Source organism: Stylophora pistillata, chromosome 5 (assembly GCF_964205215.1).
Source record: "Stylophora pistillata chromosome 5, jaStyPist1.2, whole genome shotgun sequence".
In the NCBI taxonomy this organism is placed as follows: Eukaryota; Metazoa; Cnidaria; class Anthozoa; order Scleractinia; family Pocilloporidae; genus Stylophora; species Stylophora pistillata.
This window is the reverse complement of record NC_142523.1, coordinates 19698216-19712681: the sequence shown is the minus strand read 5'-3', so window position 1 is coordinate 19712681 and position 14466 is coordinate 19698216. Positions and strand designations below refer to the sequence as shown.

Below are 14466 nucleotides of genomic sequence, written 5' to 3'. Positions count from 1 at the left end.
GCGCTTGAATGGTTGGAGCGCTTGAATGGTTGGAGCGCTTGAATGGTTGGAGCGCTTGAATGGTTGGAGCGCTTGAATTGTTGGAGCGCTTGAATGGTTGGAGCGCTTGAATGGTTGGAGCGCTTGAATGGTTGGAGCGCTTGAATTGTTGGAGCGCTTGAATGGTTGGAGCGCTTGAATGGTTGGAGCGCTTGAATGGTTGGAGCGCTTGAATGGTTGGAGCGCTTGAATGGTTGGAGCGCTTGAATGGTTGGAGCGCTTGAATGGTTGGAGCACTTGAAAGTGATTGTCAGACTGTCTGACCTTACAGCTGTCGTTTACATTCAAGACAGGGTTTTTCAAGCCTCTGTCGTAGAAGATTTCTTTAAATTTAACAATCTAAAGAAATCTGCTAATACAGAGCACGAGTATAAACAGACACTGATTTCCGTCTCAATAACAACGCCATCGTAGTCGGGATTTAGCGAAAAATTAACAAAACCTTGGCCCTATAATGGACACGTCCTTACATTTTTTGCGTTTTTCAATAAACCAGTGACTGGTGAACTCATGAGTACATTACGTGGCGAAAAAGACGTTTCCAATGTCTAATCTGGATTTTTTTCCTCTTTAAATCGGAAACCAATTACGTAGCAGATATTTTTATGAAGGAACCATGCATGACGGTGGTTATCCTGTTCGACGGTGATCTCGTTTTCGAGATCACACTGATCATTGTCTTTTTTTTTTTTTTTTTTCCGATAACGCACCTTTAAAGATAGCTTATTCCATTTTGAGCTAAAGGTTGAAGTCCTTCCTCGGGCAAAATTATAATCAACTCTCCCTTTGTATGAAGAACGTTCGCGTGTTATTTTATACAAAGGAAACATACCACCCAAAGTTCAAGTATTTAAAACCTCATTGATCTGATAAACCATCGCGGATCTAGTTTCTTTCTCACGACAGTGTTTATCTACACAGCAGTTGGTCGCACATTGTGTTCAAGTTTTCTAGAGATCCTAGCGCGCGATAGTCAATAGTCATTTTAGTTCAACCAATCACATCTCATCTTTTATTGTAATTTATTTGTTGTGATGCAGAGCGCAACTGTGCCCTGATCCTGTAAGTCGATATAAGATTTAACTTGATTTTTTTTTTTCTGTCAGACTTAAGAAAGTGCTCCGGATGTTTTTTATCAAGAGATTTAGTTTATTTGCAAAGTATCATGATGGAGGCCGCGGGAATAACCGCGAGTGCTTTGGGGTACTTTTAATCTGGATCTGTACCTCAAGTCACACAAGAACTGCTTTTGTTCTTTTACAGTTCTAACTACATAACTACCTTTGATCAATCCACAAAGACTCCGATTACTGTTAAGAGCCGTCTTCATTCCTTTAAAACATCAGGCACAGGCCATTGAGAGGATATCAGCAACAACAGACCCAGGTTAGAAAGACGTCTTTAATTATATAGACACCCTATTGGCACAATGTGTTTAAGTGCTTAGGAATGCTTGTATCAATCACCTGATCGGATTTGCAGTTTCCTCAAAAACGGACGATTTGCTCCATTACGACGCGTAGTGAGTTCAATTGGATCATGAAGCGTTTTCGCATCGACTGCGGGAACTTATTTCGTGACAGAGTCATACTTTTTTTGTCATCACTTGATATTCTAGAAACCCAGCAGTCAGGGCTCACAGTGACAGAATCTTCTCTCCATTCTTATAATTTCTTCCTCACAATTTTTGTTATACAATAGTTTAATTTCTAAGATAATTTTTCTCCGATGCAAACTCTGAATACAATGGCTTCCAAGCACAAGTGCCTATGAACTATCGTATGGTGTTAGGATGCCGTGTGTCCATCCTTAGCTTGCGCTGCGTGACGTACGTTACCTAATAATCATAAGCAACCTGGTGAGATAATGATATTTACTTTAAGGGGGCGTTGAAACCAGCACGCAAATCGAATTCGGCCTTTATCACAGGTTGAACCAATGCAAACAGCCCAAAGCATAAAGCTGGAAAAATGAGAAAAAACAGAAGCAAATTTTAGTGGCTCGAATTCCGAAAAACTTGTGTCTTGCCTAGAACTTGCCAGTATGCAGTATGAAACCTAAACATCTAAGTAATTTGGATATATCAACAAAGTTGAAATGGTAAATTGGCCACTGTAACGATTACAAAAGCTGACGTTTCGAGCGTTAGCCCTTCGTCTTTCGCTCCGACGAAGGGCTAACGCTCGAAACGTCAGCTTTTGTAATCGTTACGGTGGCCAATTCACCATTTCAACTTTGTTGATATATCCAAATTATTTCGTTACTCCCACCGACGCAGCCCCAAACAGTTTCTTTCGAAACTATCAGCCTCCAAACATCTAAGCACTGATACATAATATATATATATATATATCAAACAACAACAAACATATGAAACATATGTGTGAACTGCGGTTATGAGACGTATATGAGCACGATCCTTCGCAGTAAAGCACTATTTGGGCAATAGTGAAAATCAGACCTGAAAAAAATTTCAGGCCTGTACGGGATTCGAACCACTGACCTCTGCGATACTAGTGCAGCGCTCTACCAATTGAGCTAACATGTTAGCTCAATTGGTAGAGCGCTGCACTAGTATCGCAGAGGTCAGTGGTTCGAATCCCGTACATGTTAGCTCAATTGGTAGAGCGCTGCACTAGTATCGCAGAGGTCAGTGGTTCGAATCCCGTACAGGCCTGAAATTTTTTTCAGGTCTGATTTTCACTATTGCCCAAATAGTGCTTTACTGCGAAGGATCGTGCTCATATACGTCTCATAACCGCAGTTCACACATATGTTTCATATGTTTGTTGTTGTTTGATTTATCATCTACGGGTTTATGTCGAATTAATTTGATGGCCTGCTCCCAGTTGGCTTGTTAGCTCAATTGGTAGAGCGCTGTATATATATATATATATATATATATATATATATATATATATATATATATATATATATATAACTAACTGCAGACAGTACTGTTTCGGCCTTCTGGGCCTCATCAGTGCAGTGCTAATGCTAGGATGGAGGAGAACCAATATGGTCACCCCAAACGATCCAACCTTTGTGGTATCGTCTAAGCCATGCCAGAGTGCTCAAACTAGAGTACACTAGCGAGCATGCGCAATTGCAGAGCAATGACTCATCCTAGTTAGAGTGCTCAATTTGGACATGAAAGCTAAGCTTTGTATGCCAAAGAGCTATATCTAACTGCAGACAGTACTGTTTCGGCCTTCTGGGCCTCATCAGTGCAGTACTAATGCTAGGATGGAGGAGAACCAATATGGTCACCCCAAACGATCCAACCTTTGTGGTATCGTCTAAGCCATGCTTAGACGATACCAGGTCACGGCAAATTCCGTTTCGGCGCCCTTCAAGCATGCCTTAACGAGCATTTGGTTGAGTGCCGGCACGCACTCGCCAGTTCATTCCTTTTGTTCAGGGTGCCCCCCCCCCCCCCCCCTGGTCTGCATATGATGAAAAATTTTTCTGTTACGTAAAGTTAGTCAACTTTACGTAACCTGCGCCAGGCCGTACTCGAACGTAACAAAGAGATGCAATCTTTGCGCAACAGAAAAATTTTTCATCATATGCAGAACAGGGGTGGGCATCCTGAACAAAAGGAATGAACTGGCGAGTGCGTGCCGCCACTCAACCAAATACTCGATAAGGCATGCTTGAACCATTAACTTGGCAGGGTAAAGTTTTTACGTTTGTAGATATGTATATTTAGTATAATTTCAGAGCTGAGCAAAGAGTTTCCAGCGATCTGAGTGGTCGAGCGGTTCCTTCTATGACGCTATATAAACCGCTCCAAGCGGTTTATATAAAATGTTAAAATAAAATGTTAATAAATGTTACTAAAATGTTATGATTTTAGAAATTTCTCTGTTATGTAGCTCTGAAATTATACTAAAACAATTATTCGCCTCAGGTTTTGGTGAATATTGTCGAATAATAACCGCCTCCCGGTTATTATTCGAGCCCCAGCCGGACCAACACTCAGGGTCTTAAAATAATTGAGAAGAATTTGTTACCTTTCTATAACATCAAGAAATGTAAGATATTCTAGTCTTCTCGGATAGGGACGAATAAATGGAGGTCCCGTCTCCTGCAGGGTTGGGGTAGGAGACGTCAATTTCCCACACACGAGATTACTGTGCGATGGATGTCCTTCCCTGGGGTGGGATGGGTGGGAGGGTGGATTAGCACGAATGGTTCTTATGTTCCTTTCTAGTCCTTCCCCACTGCAAAACTTAATGTAGTGAAAATGGACTAAATTAAATGAAATTATAATCCCCTCGACCTCGTCTCGGGGATTATTCGGCGATATTCACCTCGCCTTCGACAAATAATTGTTAAATATAGATATGTAGACTTGAATTAGGTCGAAACCATTTATTTGCTACTCTGAGTTTCATGCCTTTTACAAGACAATCATCAGGCTACTGCTTGTCTGGCAGAGAAAGACCTCCTGATCAAGGTAGGGTTATTCGTAGAGTTGAATTGGGGCATACATTTCACAAGACACGGTTTTTGTGTCACGCGCTCTTCCGATGGTTGAACGAAACTCGTTGTTTTTTGCATCTGCTCCCTGACTACTATGTTATAGTGTCGTTAGGTCCAAAAATCTTTCCCTAAGCCCCTCACGGTTTTCAAAATGGTGGACCATAATGAGACACTCGCAACGGCTCTTGTAACTCGTGCAATCTGTTTCAGCTTTGACTCTGACTCTGCTTCGTTCCCTTAAGAGCGCTGCTTAGCAATAATCAAAGTGAAATCGCCAAAATTTTTAAATTTCTGGCAATGTAAACCCCATTGCATTTATGGGGTCGGTTAAAACTTCTGTCAACTTTTTCTTCAGTGTCGTTGTGCATAAGTGCCATAGAAAAGGCAAAAAGAATAAAAGGAAAACGCCAATTGGGAATTTGTTATCATAAAAGTATCCTCTGGCTCTATGCCCGGCAGCCGCGCAATTCCCACTGAATTTGGCGTAAAGATAATCTCAAAGTTCTCGAGAGTAACAGATGTTGTTTACAAATTTCATGTGAATCCAAAAATTAATAATTTATAGATCAATTTAAGTTTGGCTGTTTTCCTCTTTCTTTTTGTTCTTTCCCATGACAACGTTACTGCAATTAGGTGTATATTCGAGATTATAAACACAAATATTAGTATAGAATTTGTGCTGTGGGTCACTTTTTGATTTCATATCCTCCTAAATTCCACAAATGGGAGACACGCTGTGTCAGGCTGTCTTTTTAACTTGTTTTGCCTTGTTGCGTCTTTTTGTTTTTTGGCTGTTACCGTTATAGAAAAATCAGAACTGTTGCAAAAGGAACTTTTATGCCAGTCATCGCTGTGATCATGTCTTAATTAGATATCGGAGGAAAACCTAAAATACATACGAGTGTTACATGGAGTGATGTATTTGTAATATTTTGCTTAAATTTTTACGACAGGCTCTAGCTTCTCAATTATTCACTATGTGCTATTAATTTTTCAACTTTATACGATTTTTACCACATCATCCTTAATTTCCTTCGTGTGCATAGTTACCCTGGGTTTAGGCAAAATGAAAGTGATGTAGACAGATGTGATTAACTGCAGGGGTGGATTGAATTTAGCGTTACACTGGGTTATTTAAAACAGAAAGGAAGATAAAGCACTTTGTATGACGTATTTATTTAATTACCCTGTTTATCACTTTTATTGAAGAGGTGTTTTTGTCACTGTTTCCTTGCGTTTTGCGATAAATACGCCGCAATCATAAGCCATCTTTTTTTTTTTTTTTTTTTTTAAATAACTCGGATGACGAAAAAAAGGATTGGTACAGAATTCGCAATGCCTCAGTCCACAAATTGGTTTACTGCTAATGGACTGCCCGAAGATTAAGTTCCTCTAGTTAAGTTGTTATTTTCTATCTTTATTTCTCTAACGAAGCTGTCGTCGTAAATGATGCCCTGTGTTATAACCGGCAAATTCCACTAAAGAACTAAAGAAGTACAGCCAATTTCAATTATACATACAGTTGATGAGCAGAAAGGCGAGGTTTTGAGAATAAATGTGGATGCGTTAAGACTAAGAGCTAAGCAAATAGAGAAGTTACTTCAGGTTTACGGAGTCACGGAAGGCCTTGAAAACACATTTTGAATATGAAAACCTCAGAATTAGCGACTTCTTCGTGTTCGAAGGAAAATTAAGTAGAGGGGGTAAGTTTCTAAAGAAACTATGGTGCTGCGTCGGCTATATTTAAACAAGAAAAATCATCAGATGAGCATCACAAGTTAAAAACTAAGATTATTTACAGCTGATTTTACATGATTGCCCGTTGTGGGAATCCGATATGTTGGATACCTTCTTCAGATTTCGTTTAAATTGGTCGACAGATCCGACAACTTTTGAGCCATTAAGCAAGTTATTCTATAACGTGGCCCCGCTATAGGAGAAGCTACGCTTTCAATAATTGGTTCTCGGTTTCGGCAATCGCTTTTGAAGACCATTCTCCATCACTGAGAAATATTGATTCAAGGCCTTCTTGAGAGGGAAACTAGGTGAAATGAGTTTTCATGATCAAGATTAAACAAACAAGAAAAGAAAGAAAACGAACAATGCATCTTGTAACCTTTCACACCAACAAAGACATGAACTCTCCCTATTTTTAAGCTGGCTTCAGCTAATTCATGGTAACTTCATGCAAAACATGCCCTAATGCTTAACAGAGCATTAAGCCATATGTTGATTCCTTTCTGATTTTATGCCAGCGCCTAATTGTGGTAAGCATCCAGATTTTTGTAATTTTGACAATGGTAATCTGGACCTCAGTTTTTTGTTCCAGCAGACCCCATATCCAAGGAATGTAACGCTGCCTCAGACAACAGAGACGACCTCAGTTCAGTTTTTTGTAGCTGAACTAATCCCGTCAACCAAGTAATCACATGTTTTATGCTGGCTACTTCAAATAGTTTGAACTGAAAAGCTGCAGATCCAGCAATGTCCTCGCCGCCAGAAAACGGTAAGAAATTCACCTTCACAAATAGCGCCTAAAGGTGTATTGAAAATAGCTAACGTTACCATTGCTGCTGTTGCAACACCCGTAAAAAACAGGAGCACAGAGAGCTTTGGGATGTTCTCTTACTAATTGCAAGCTCCCTTGTGGCAGCATTGATACACTCCTCAGTGATGGAGAGGGCTTTGGTTTAGTAGATATTTTCCGATTTTTGTTACCGTGTATTGTTGCTATCTATGTCGCCGTTTGATATCGTACGCATTGCCTTTTTAGTTTTTCTTCTCTAAGAACCGTGATTCACTCCCTTTCAGGCACCACAGCACAGCCTCCATTCTTGTACCCATCAAGTATTAAACTCATCTTCGCCATCTTATACACTGCAATCATTTCATTGGCCTTAGTCGGAAACACTTTGGTGATCTACATTCTGTACAAGAAACCAGAAACCAGAAAATTAACAAGCTTCATGTACGTAAACCTCGCTGTAGCCGACCTGCTCGTAACAGCTGTTGTGATGCCTCAGTCGTTGGAACTTATCATTTTGGACCAACTGTGGATAGATGGAGCATTTGGTGAGTTCCTTGCCAAGTTTATCATGTTTGTTTTCTTCGTGGCCATCACGGCGTCCGTCTTCTCTCTAACAGCCATGGCTTTTGACTTCTTCTTCGGGATTGCCTTCCCCATGCAAAAGTTCCCTCGCTTTAGGAACAAAAAGATACTAATTCCCACAATTTGGATTACCTCAATGTGTCTGATGACTCCATGGCTGGTCATAATCAAAGTAAAGAACTCCAGGATAGTGTACAAGTTTTCACAGTTTGGCGGGATTCAAGCGGCTTTAAGAGGCGAATATCTTTACATCATAGTCGCTATCTACTTGTTCCCCTTAGTAACAATGTGTATTCTCTATGGACACGTTTGTCGCACACTTTACAAACACAAACTTCCGGGCATTGCCATCAACAATCGTGCAACAACTCGGGCCAACGCTACCAAGCGTCAAGTGATTCATATGTCAATTGCTGTCGTTGTTGCCTTTGCACTTTGCTGGCTTCCAGCGCATGCGTATCATATGATTCTGGCCATTAACTTCAGAGTGCGTCAATCGCTACCGTATCATTTTATGCTGTTTTGCTATTGGTGTGGACATGCAAATAGCGCTGTCAACCCCTGGCTACTGATGTACTTCAAGAAGAAATTCCGTACTGCGTTTAGGAAAATGATAACTTATCCATTACCGAAAATCTCATTTGCTAGCAAGAATATAGAGAACGCAGGAAGTATAACGAACCTGCCTATCAGAGGCCCGATTGTCCAAGGAACAGAACATCACCAATCTGCAAGTTCTGTGTAAAGATTATCGTTAACTAAGCGCTACTCTTCCCGGGTTTTTACATTCATGTTGTAAAATTTTGCAAAATTGTAGATGTTTTTCTACAACTTCTTAACATCATAAAATAGTTTTTTAAAAAAGCACGTTCTTCGCCATTGTTTTAGGCTGGTTCTTTCTGTTTGTTTATTTATTTTAGCTAGTGCGCAAGTAAGCTCATCACAAGTCAATCTATCCCTTCAAGTCCAAGTTACGATATTAAGTTGGTGTAACCATTATATAGTATCATGATTTCTAGCACTTCGAGCAAAAACAAACCAATTAAGGAGTTAGACAGCTGCAACTGACTACATTGTATGCATTGGTAGCGATGGTTCAGAAAGGATGCAAGGTAGTTTACGTGTAGTCTCACCTTCCCCCGTGGGTGGCCCTTCAAGCTAGATGCAAGGTCATCAGGCCCGAGAGAGACTGGGTAGAATCGAGTGACCAGATTGCGTCCTTTAGGACAAATTTCACTACAACTAGGCCTCTCACCAGTTCACGTCAGAATCGCCAGTTTGACGCCCAGGTGTAGACTGGTACATAGGGTAAGCACTGAGACCAAAACAAATTCATGCGTAAACTACACGGTAAAGATACAACAGATGTTTAATGTAAACAAGTCTTGAGTGGATTTTCTGCAAATAATTTATTTGTGGGATAAGGGTTGCTCTTCATGTCTCTTCAAGTAACTCCATACTGCTAACCTGTTCATAGGCCCTGTTGATGATAAAATCTAAACATATTCCTGGATAGATTTTCTCACTACTCAAACACAAGAGCCTGTTCGTAAGCTTAACATAGGACGGCAAGAGGTCTTACAGGGTCAGCAGACCGGGTTTTACTGAATCCCCCGCCTATATATATTTTTTATGAAGATGCGGAAGGCTTGTGGACAACATTTGTTGTCAGAGATTGTTAAACGTCAATTGATCTCCGGTTAATTTGAGAAAGGTGACAGGATTTCAACAATAGAACATTAGGATCGTACCATATTTTTAAAAGAGAGTAGAGCAGTGTGTAAGAGAGAGGGGGAGAGAGAAGTTCATCATAATAAAACAAATCGAAGTTTTGGAACCTAGTCAGACTATTTGGTCTTATTACCGACATTGTCAAGCATGTGGAAAATATTATCCTTTCAAACAGGGTTTTCGGCTCTTTTCCGACAATTTCTTGAGGCCCTCATGTGAAGAACAGAAATTCAGGCCTCTGAGTAAAGGAAACAAAAAATATTTTAAAATCATAGCAAATCATAAAAACAGAAAATACGCATAGTGACGTGTGCTGTCATGTTGTAACTAGTAGCTTTATCTACCCACATTCTTCCACGAGTCTGAAAGGTGGTTTCCCAAAATAAGAACACCATTGGTTTGAGTTTCAAAGAATCCCTACAGCATCGGTGTTAAAGACATCGAGGAACGTTTGCAATTTATTTTGCCAATGAGTTACAAGGAACAATGGTTGTGTTTTCCATTTCCTTTCTCCTTTAACGATCTCTTGTCGACCTCGCTTTTTTTTTTTTTTTTTCTTTGAAGAATTCCATTTATGATTTTCTTTTCTTGTTTCTTTTCTTTCTTCTCACATCTTCAACGGCCACTTTTTGATTATCTTCCAACTTCGTTTCGGCTGTGAATACCGAAGAAAAAACGAACATTTAAAAAATTGGCACATGAAAAGCAAAGAAAAAAATTAGTTATTTGAAAAAGAAACAATGCATGCATGGATAAGAAAATCTGCAGATGGCAGCAGGAAAAGAGAACGTTAAGAGAGAAAAAAAAAAAAGAGAAAAACCAAAGAAAAACAAAGAAAAAGAAAAAGAGCCTTATACAGGCAAGAGTTTATTCCACAAGCAGAGAAGTTTTGTTTCCGTGAATCATTTTTCTTTTAAATTCTTTCGCTTTTATTTTTCTCTTTAAGGTTGACTAGCTGACACTAGCAATGTTGAATCAATACTTAACAAATGGTAAGCACCACAGCGTACACTATTGAGTTATGGATGCACGCGGGAGGTTGTTAAGCACGAAAGAAGCGCAAGAGTCGCTCGAGGCGATAGCCGAGAGCGACTCTAGCTTCTTGAGTGCTTAGCAAACCTCCCAAGTGCATCCATAACTCAACAGTGTACGCTGTGGTGTTTACCATTGTTTTATAATATAACACTGGTACATTGTAGCTAAAAAGTTCCCTTTTATTTAACAAATCTTACGCGAGTAGAAAAAACAAGCGCGCGCGGAAAAACAGTCTTTGCATTTGCGTACACCCATGGGAAAATGGGGGACGCTAAATTGACCAATCAGAGCGCGCGCTTTACTTTGGTTATGTTATAAATCTTCTTGGACGTTTTGTTGTGTAGTATCGCCGAGTATTTTTACGAGTTTGGCTATATTTCGACGAGTTCGTAGGGCGAGTCAAAATACAATTAACGAGTGAGAATACTCAGCGATACGACACACCAAAACGTCTAAGTCATTTATTATCCAACACGTCAAATTGTTATTTCAGTACGTTGTCCTGTTGCTGTTTCTATTTTCTTCAATAAATGATGAAATTTCATTGTCATCTAACTGCTTCACTTCATTCGATTTATCTATTCAACTTGGATCAATATTCGCCAGCCATTCCGACTCTTCGTCGTCAGAACAATAACTTAAATTGTCCGCCATTTTTTTTTTTGTAACTTCAATCCAATTCGTCGCTCGCGCGATGCGAGAAAATCTGTCTAACTGGTTCTCTGGAGTACAAATACAGCGTGATATTTGTACTCGTCTTGGACGTTATTTGTACCCTATGGAGTGTAGTTGGATAATGATTATCAATACTCTTTATTGGTAAATGGTAGCATATCAAAATTTGGAAATAAAAAGGATCCCAACCTTAATTATAGTCTAACGGCGACCAAACCTTCATGGAAGACTTGGACCCATTCCGCTGTTTTGTCAACTGAAGTTAGGGAGCTGGTGATATGTTTTATCTTTACGCATATTTTAATCAAGTTCATTAAAGATCACCTATCGATGTGTTTACCAACACATTATTTTGTTCCCTCCTTATTTCTTTATTTGCTCAATATAATACCTTTGATCCCTGGCATCATGAGAGATCCAGTTTTAGTCGGGTACTTTCCACTAAAACCAGCAGGAATCAGAGGTGTCTTCAGCAAACCAGCAAGCTCCGCTGTAAAATAAAAAGTCACAAATATATATTCTTTAAAATTGTTACCAATACATGGATGCAGCACTTGATACACCCTATGTTAACGCTAACCCACACAGGGCAGGAAATCAAGACTGTTTACCTCCTTGATCTTAATCGCCTTTCACAAAGAACTCAAATGTAAGACCCCTTAGAAAAATAAGCCCCACCCCACCCTACTGCTCCAAACTAAATGTAACCCATTTCAACTGCACCAGTGTATCACCAACCCGCAAGATCCATTATTTTTTGAGGGACGGTCAATACAACTATTGTCTGCTAACGTTTGATTACCTTTAATTTGCTTCAGCTTTACTTGTCGCACTTTTCTTTCTCCCTGATCTCCGAGATCTTCCAGTCTGTTCAAATTCTCCTTTAAGGAAGATAAACTGCTCTAGACAGTGTATGAAACGGGACATCAAACCTTCCAGACAGTAAAGTTATATGATATCAGGCTTCCAAGTTCCGCCCGATCCATTGAAACTTCTCTAACAATAACTGCATTCAAAACAAGTCCAAACCGCCGAAGACTGGCTACTCACCCAGTTAGTCCCAGACTATGTGATAGCATGCAAGAGCGTAATCATCAATGAATAATTTGCTTGCACACGAAAGAATCATCTCATCAAAAAAGATACAAATCTTCGTCAACTTCAATATCCATGGCTTTGGCAGAAGCAAGTATCCAGTCATTACTTGACTTCTTGCGCTTAAACCTGTGAATATGAAGCAACAGCTTCAGTAAGTTGAAGGTTAAGAAAAAGGAGATGGGTTTGGGGGGTAGAGGGGGCTGGAGAGGAATCAGAAACAAAGAAAAGAAGGTCCGTAACGGCGTGCATAATCCTTGATGAAAAGAAGTGCTGCGCCGTCGAGTTCCACTATCAAATTAGGCCAACTTGTTCTTTAGCGAAAAAAAAGAGGGTTAAAGAAACCCTTAAACATAATCGGGAAATTTCCCTTTTTCCCGTTAATTTTCACCTACTTGTGTTCTTCCTTGTCAATCTGCTTAGCGAGAGAAATTCTTTTCTTTATGGATGACATAAAAGACACATCAACTGGAAAGGAATCTAGCTCGTTTCCTGCAACACACAAGTAGATAAAAGAAAATAAAGAAAACAAATATGATAAAAAAAAACTGAAATAAACGAACGAAACGAGACTGTAAGTTAACCCTATGACGCCTATGAATGACCACAATCCGCAACAAAATTATTGACACATTGATCTGTTCAACCACCTATTACTTCAGGTTTATCTCTTTTGCCCTCGTCAAGAGTTAACCATAATTTTCTCCCCTCACCCCCCCCCCCCCCAATGAAGGTCATGAGAATAAAGGAAATGATCACCAACTAAAGAAGCTATTGACTGTTAAACAAATTCTCTTTATCAGAAATGACTAAAGAAATGACTAAAGAACAGTATAGGAAATATGCATACTTATGTGAAGATGTAAAGGCTCAGCAACCAAAAATGGAAATTATACGTCAAACCTTTACGGGAGAATTGCAAACAACCTTTCTTTAATTAAACTGTTAAAGATATGCTTTGGACATCATAAAAACACATCACCTCCATTAAGCGCCTTCATGATTTTCCTGTACGATCCCATTTCTTCTGGGCCAACAAGAACGACACTCAAACCTTCCCTGCTCGCTCTCGCTGTCCGTCCACTGCGGTGAATGTAAAGCTGTAAACCGACATAGAGAAAGGAATGTGGGATCACATGAAATGGTTGCGCAAATGTTGGTGGTTACATTATTACATTACATTTCACAATTAAATGAAATACAACTGGGGACGGTAAACAAAAGCTAACCGATCGTCTCAGAAAAACTGCATATAGAGAACTGAGTCAATTAATTAATTCAATTAATTCATGAACTCGCAATAATTCGCGCAGGGCGAAGTGAATATTGCTGAAAAAATTCTCGAGAAGAAGTGAAAGATATTATACAACAATATTCACTTCGCCTTCTGTTGTGAGTTCTGTGAATAGAAAATGCATTTCGCATGTTTTGTTGCAATTGTGTTGATTACTTACTAAGCGGTTTTAAAAGGTTTCTTTAATTCAGTCGGCAAAAACTTTATATATTTTCCTTTGAAAAGTGTTCTGCCAAGCTCAATAACATATATTGTGCTCTTCGCGATTGAATTTTCTCCTTTTGTGTTTCTCACTTCCTTAGAAACATTGACAAAAGGCGAGGCAGCCATTTTGATATTCAATGTCTCTGCAAAAACCACCTCGCGCGAGGTGATTATGGAAAGATATGACGCAATCTACGGCCAATCAGAACGCGCACATCTCGATAATCACCTCAGCAATTATACCAAATGAAATAAATCATATTTTGACCTCGGTAGATAAACATCACAGATTAACTAAAATTGAAAAATAGAAAAAGACAAAACAAAACAAAAATGCAGAAGACGAAGTTTAAAAAATATGTAAATAGATACAATACAAAAATAATAATAATTAAAATTTTCTATTGCGCGCTTTCCATGAAATGATCAAGCGCGCGTTACATCTCAATAATAGTTATTAAATATATACTACGATAAAATTAAAGCATACAACATATGTTAAGATACTAGCAACTATTATGATAAAATTTTCATAAAAATTAATAAAAAGCTTCCGTAAAGAGGTGCGTTTTCAGGAGGCACTTAAAAATCCCTAAATCTGTAATAGAACGAATCACACGCGGTAATGCATTCCAAAGTGCCGGAGCTACGACCTGGAATGATCTGTTTCCTGATGTAACCCTACTTCTATAAGTCGGCGTTGCGAACAACAAACCATCCAAGGAAGATCTTAATTTATAAATTCCTGGTCTTTTAATCGACACAAGTTCTCTTAAATACGTTGGTGCAATTCCAT

The 14466-nt window shown here is 39.3% G+C and overlaps 2 protein-coding genes across 6 annotated transcripts in view; one reads left to right on the top strand and one right to left on the bottom strand.

Moving 5' to 3' along the window:
• Positions 1-209: 209 nt before the first annotated feature.
• On the top strand, positions 210-9477 carry LOC111322482 (tachykinin-like peptides receptor 86C). 4 transcript variants are annotated; one of them, XM_088761558.1, is made up of 4 exons: positions 210-1101; positions 1303-1425; positions 6857-7033; positions 7339-9477. In XM_088761558.1, the coding sequence occupies exons 3-4, from the start codon at positions 7012-7014 to the stop codon at positions 8379-8381; spliced, it is 1065 nt and encodes a 354-aa protein (XP_088617684.1). In that variant the 5' UTR covers positions 210-1101; positions 1303-1425; positions 6857-7011; the 3' UTR covers positions 8382-9477. The 4 variants fall into 4 exon arrangements, with proteins under 4 accessions (XP_088617684.1, XP_022781323.1, XP_022781321.1 ...); XM_022925588.2 differs by lacking the exon at positions 210-1101 and having other exon boundaries at positions 1160-1425; positions 6860-7033; XM_022925586.2 differs by lacking the exon at positions 210-1101 and having other exon boundaries at positions 1160-1425.
• Positions 8988-14466, bottom strand: part of LOC111322403 (ATP-dependent RNA helicase DDX24) — a 15513-nt gene continuing 10034 nt past the window's right edge. For both annotated transcript variants that reach the window (XM_088761544.1, XM_088761545.1), the window contains exons 11-16: positions 13155-13272; positions 12568-12664; positions 12224-12301; positions 11880-11944; positions 11469-11567; positions 8988-10022 (exon numbers count right to left, since the gene is read on the bottom strand). In XM_088761544.1, coding sequence (XP_088617670.1) covers positions 9940-10022; positions 11469-11567; positions 11880-11944; positions 12224-12301; positions 12568-12664; positions 13155-13272 — 540 coding nt within the window. In that variant the 3' untranslated portion in view covers positions 8988-9939. The remainder of the gene's footprint in view (positions 10023-11468; positions 11568-11879; positions 11945-12223; positions 12302-12567; positions 12665-13154; positions 13273-14466) is intronic.

What these genes read in the sequence shown, in the direction of transcription:
- LOC111322482 (XM_088761558.1), top strand. Translation starts at nt 7,012, where the DNA reads ATGTCCTCGCCGCCAGAAAACG. An exon ending in GTCCTCGCCGCCAGAAAACG is followed by an intron (nt 7,034 to 7,338) that starts GTAAGAAATTCA and finishes ACTCCCTTTCAG; the next exon opens with GCACCACAGCACAGCCTCCA.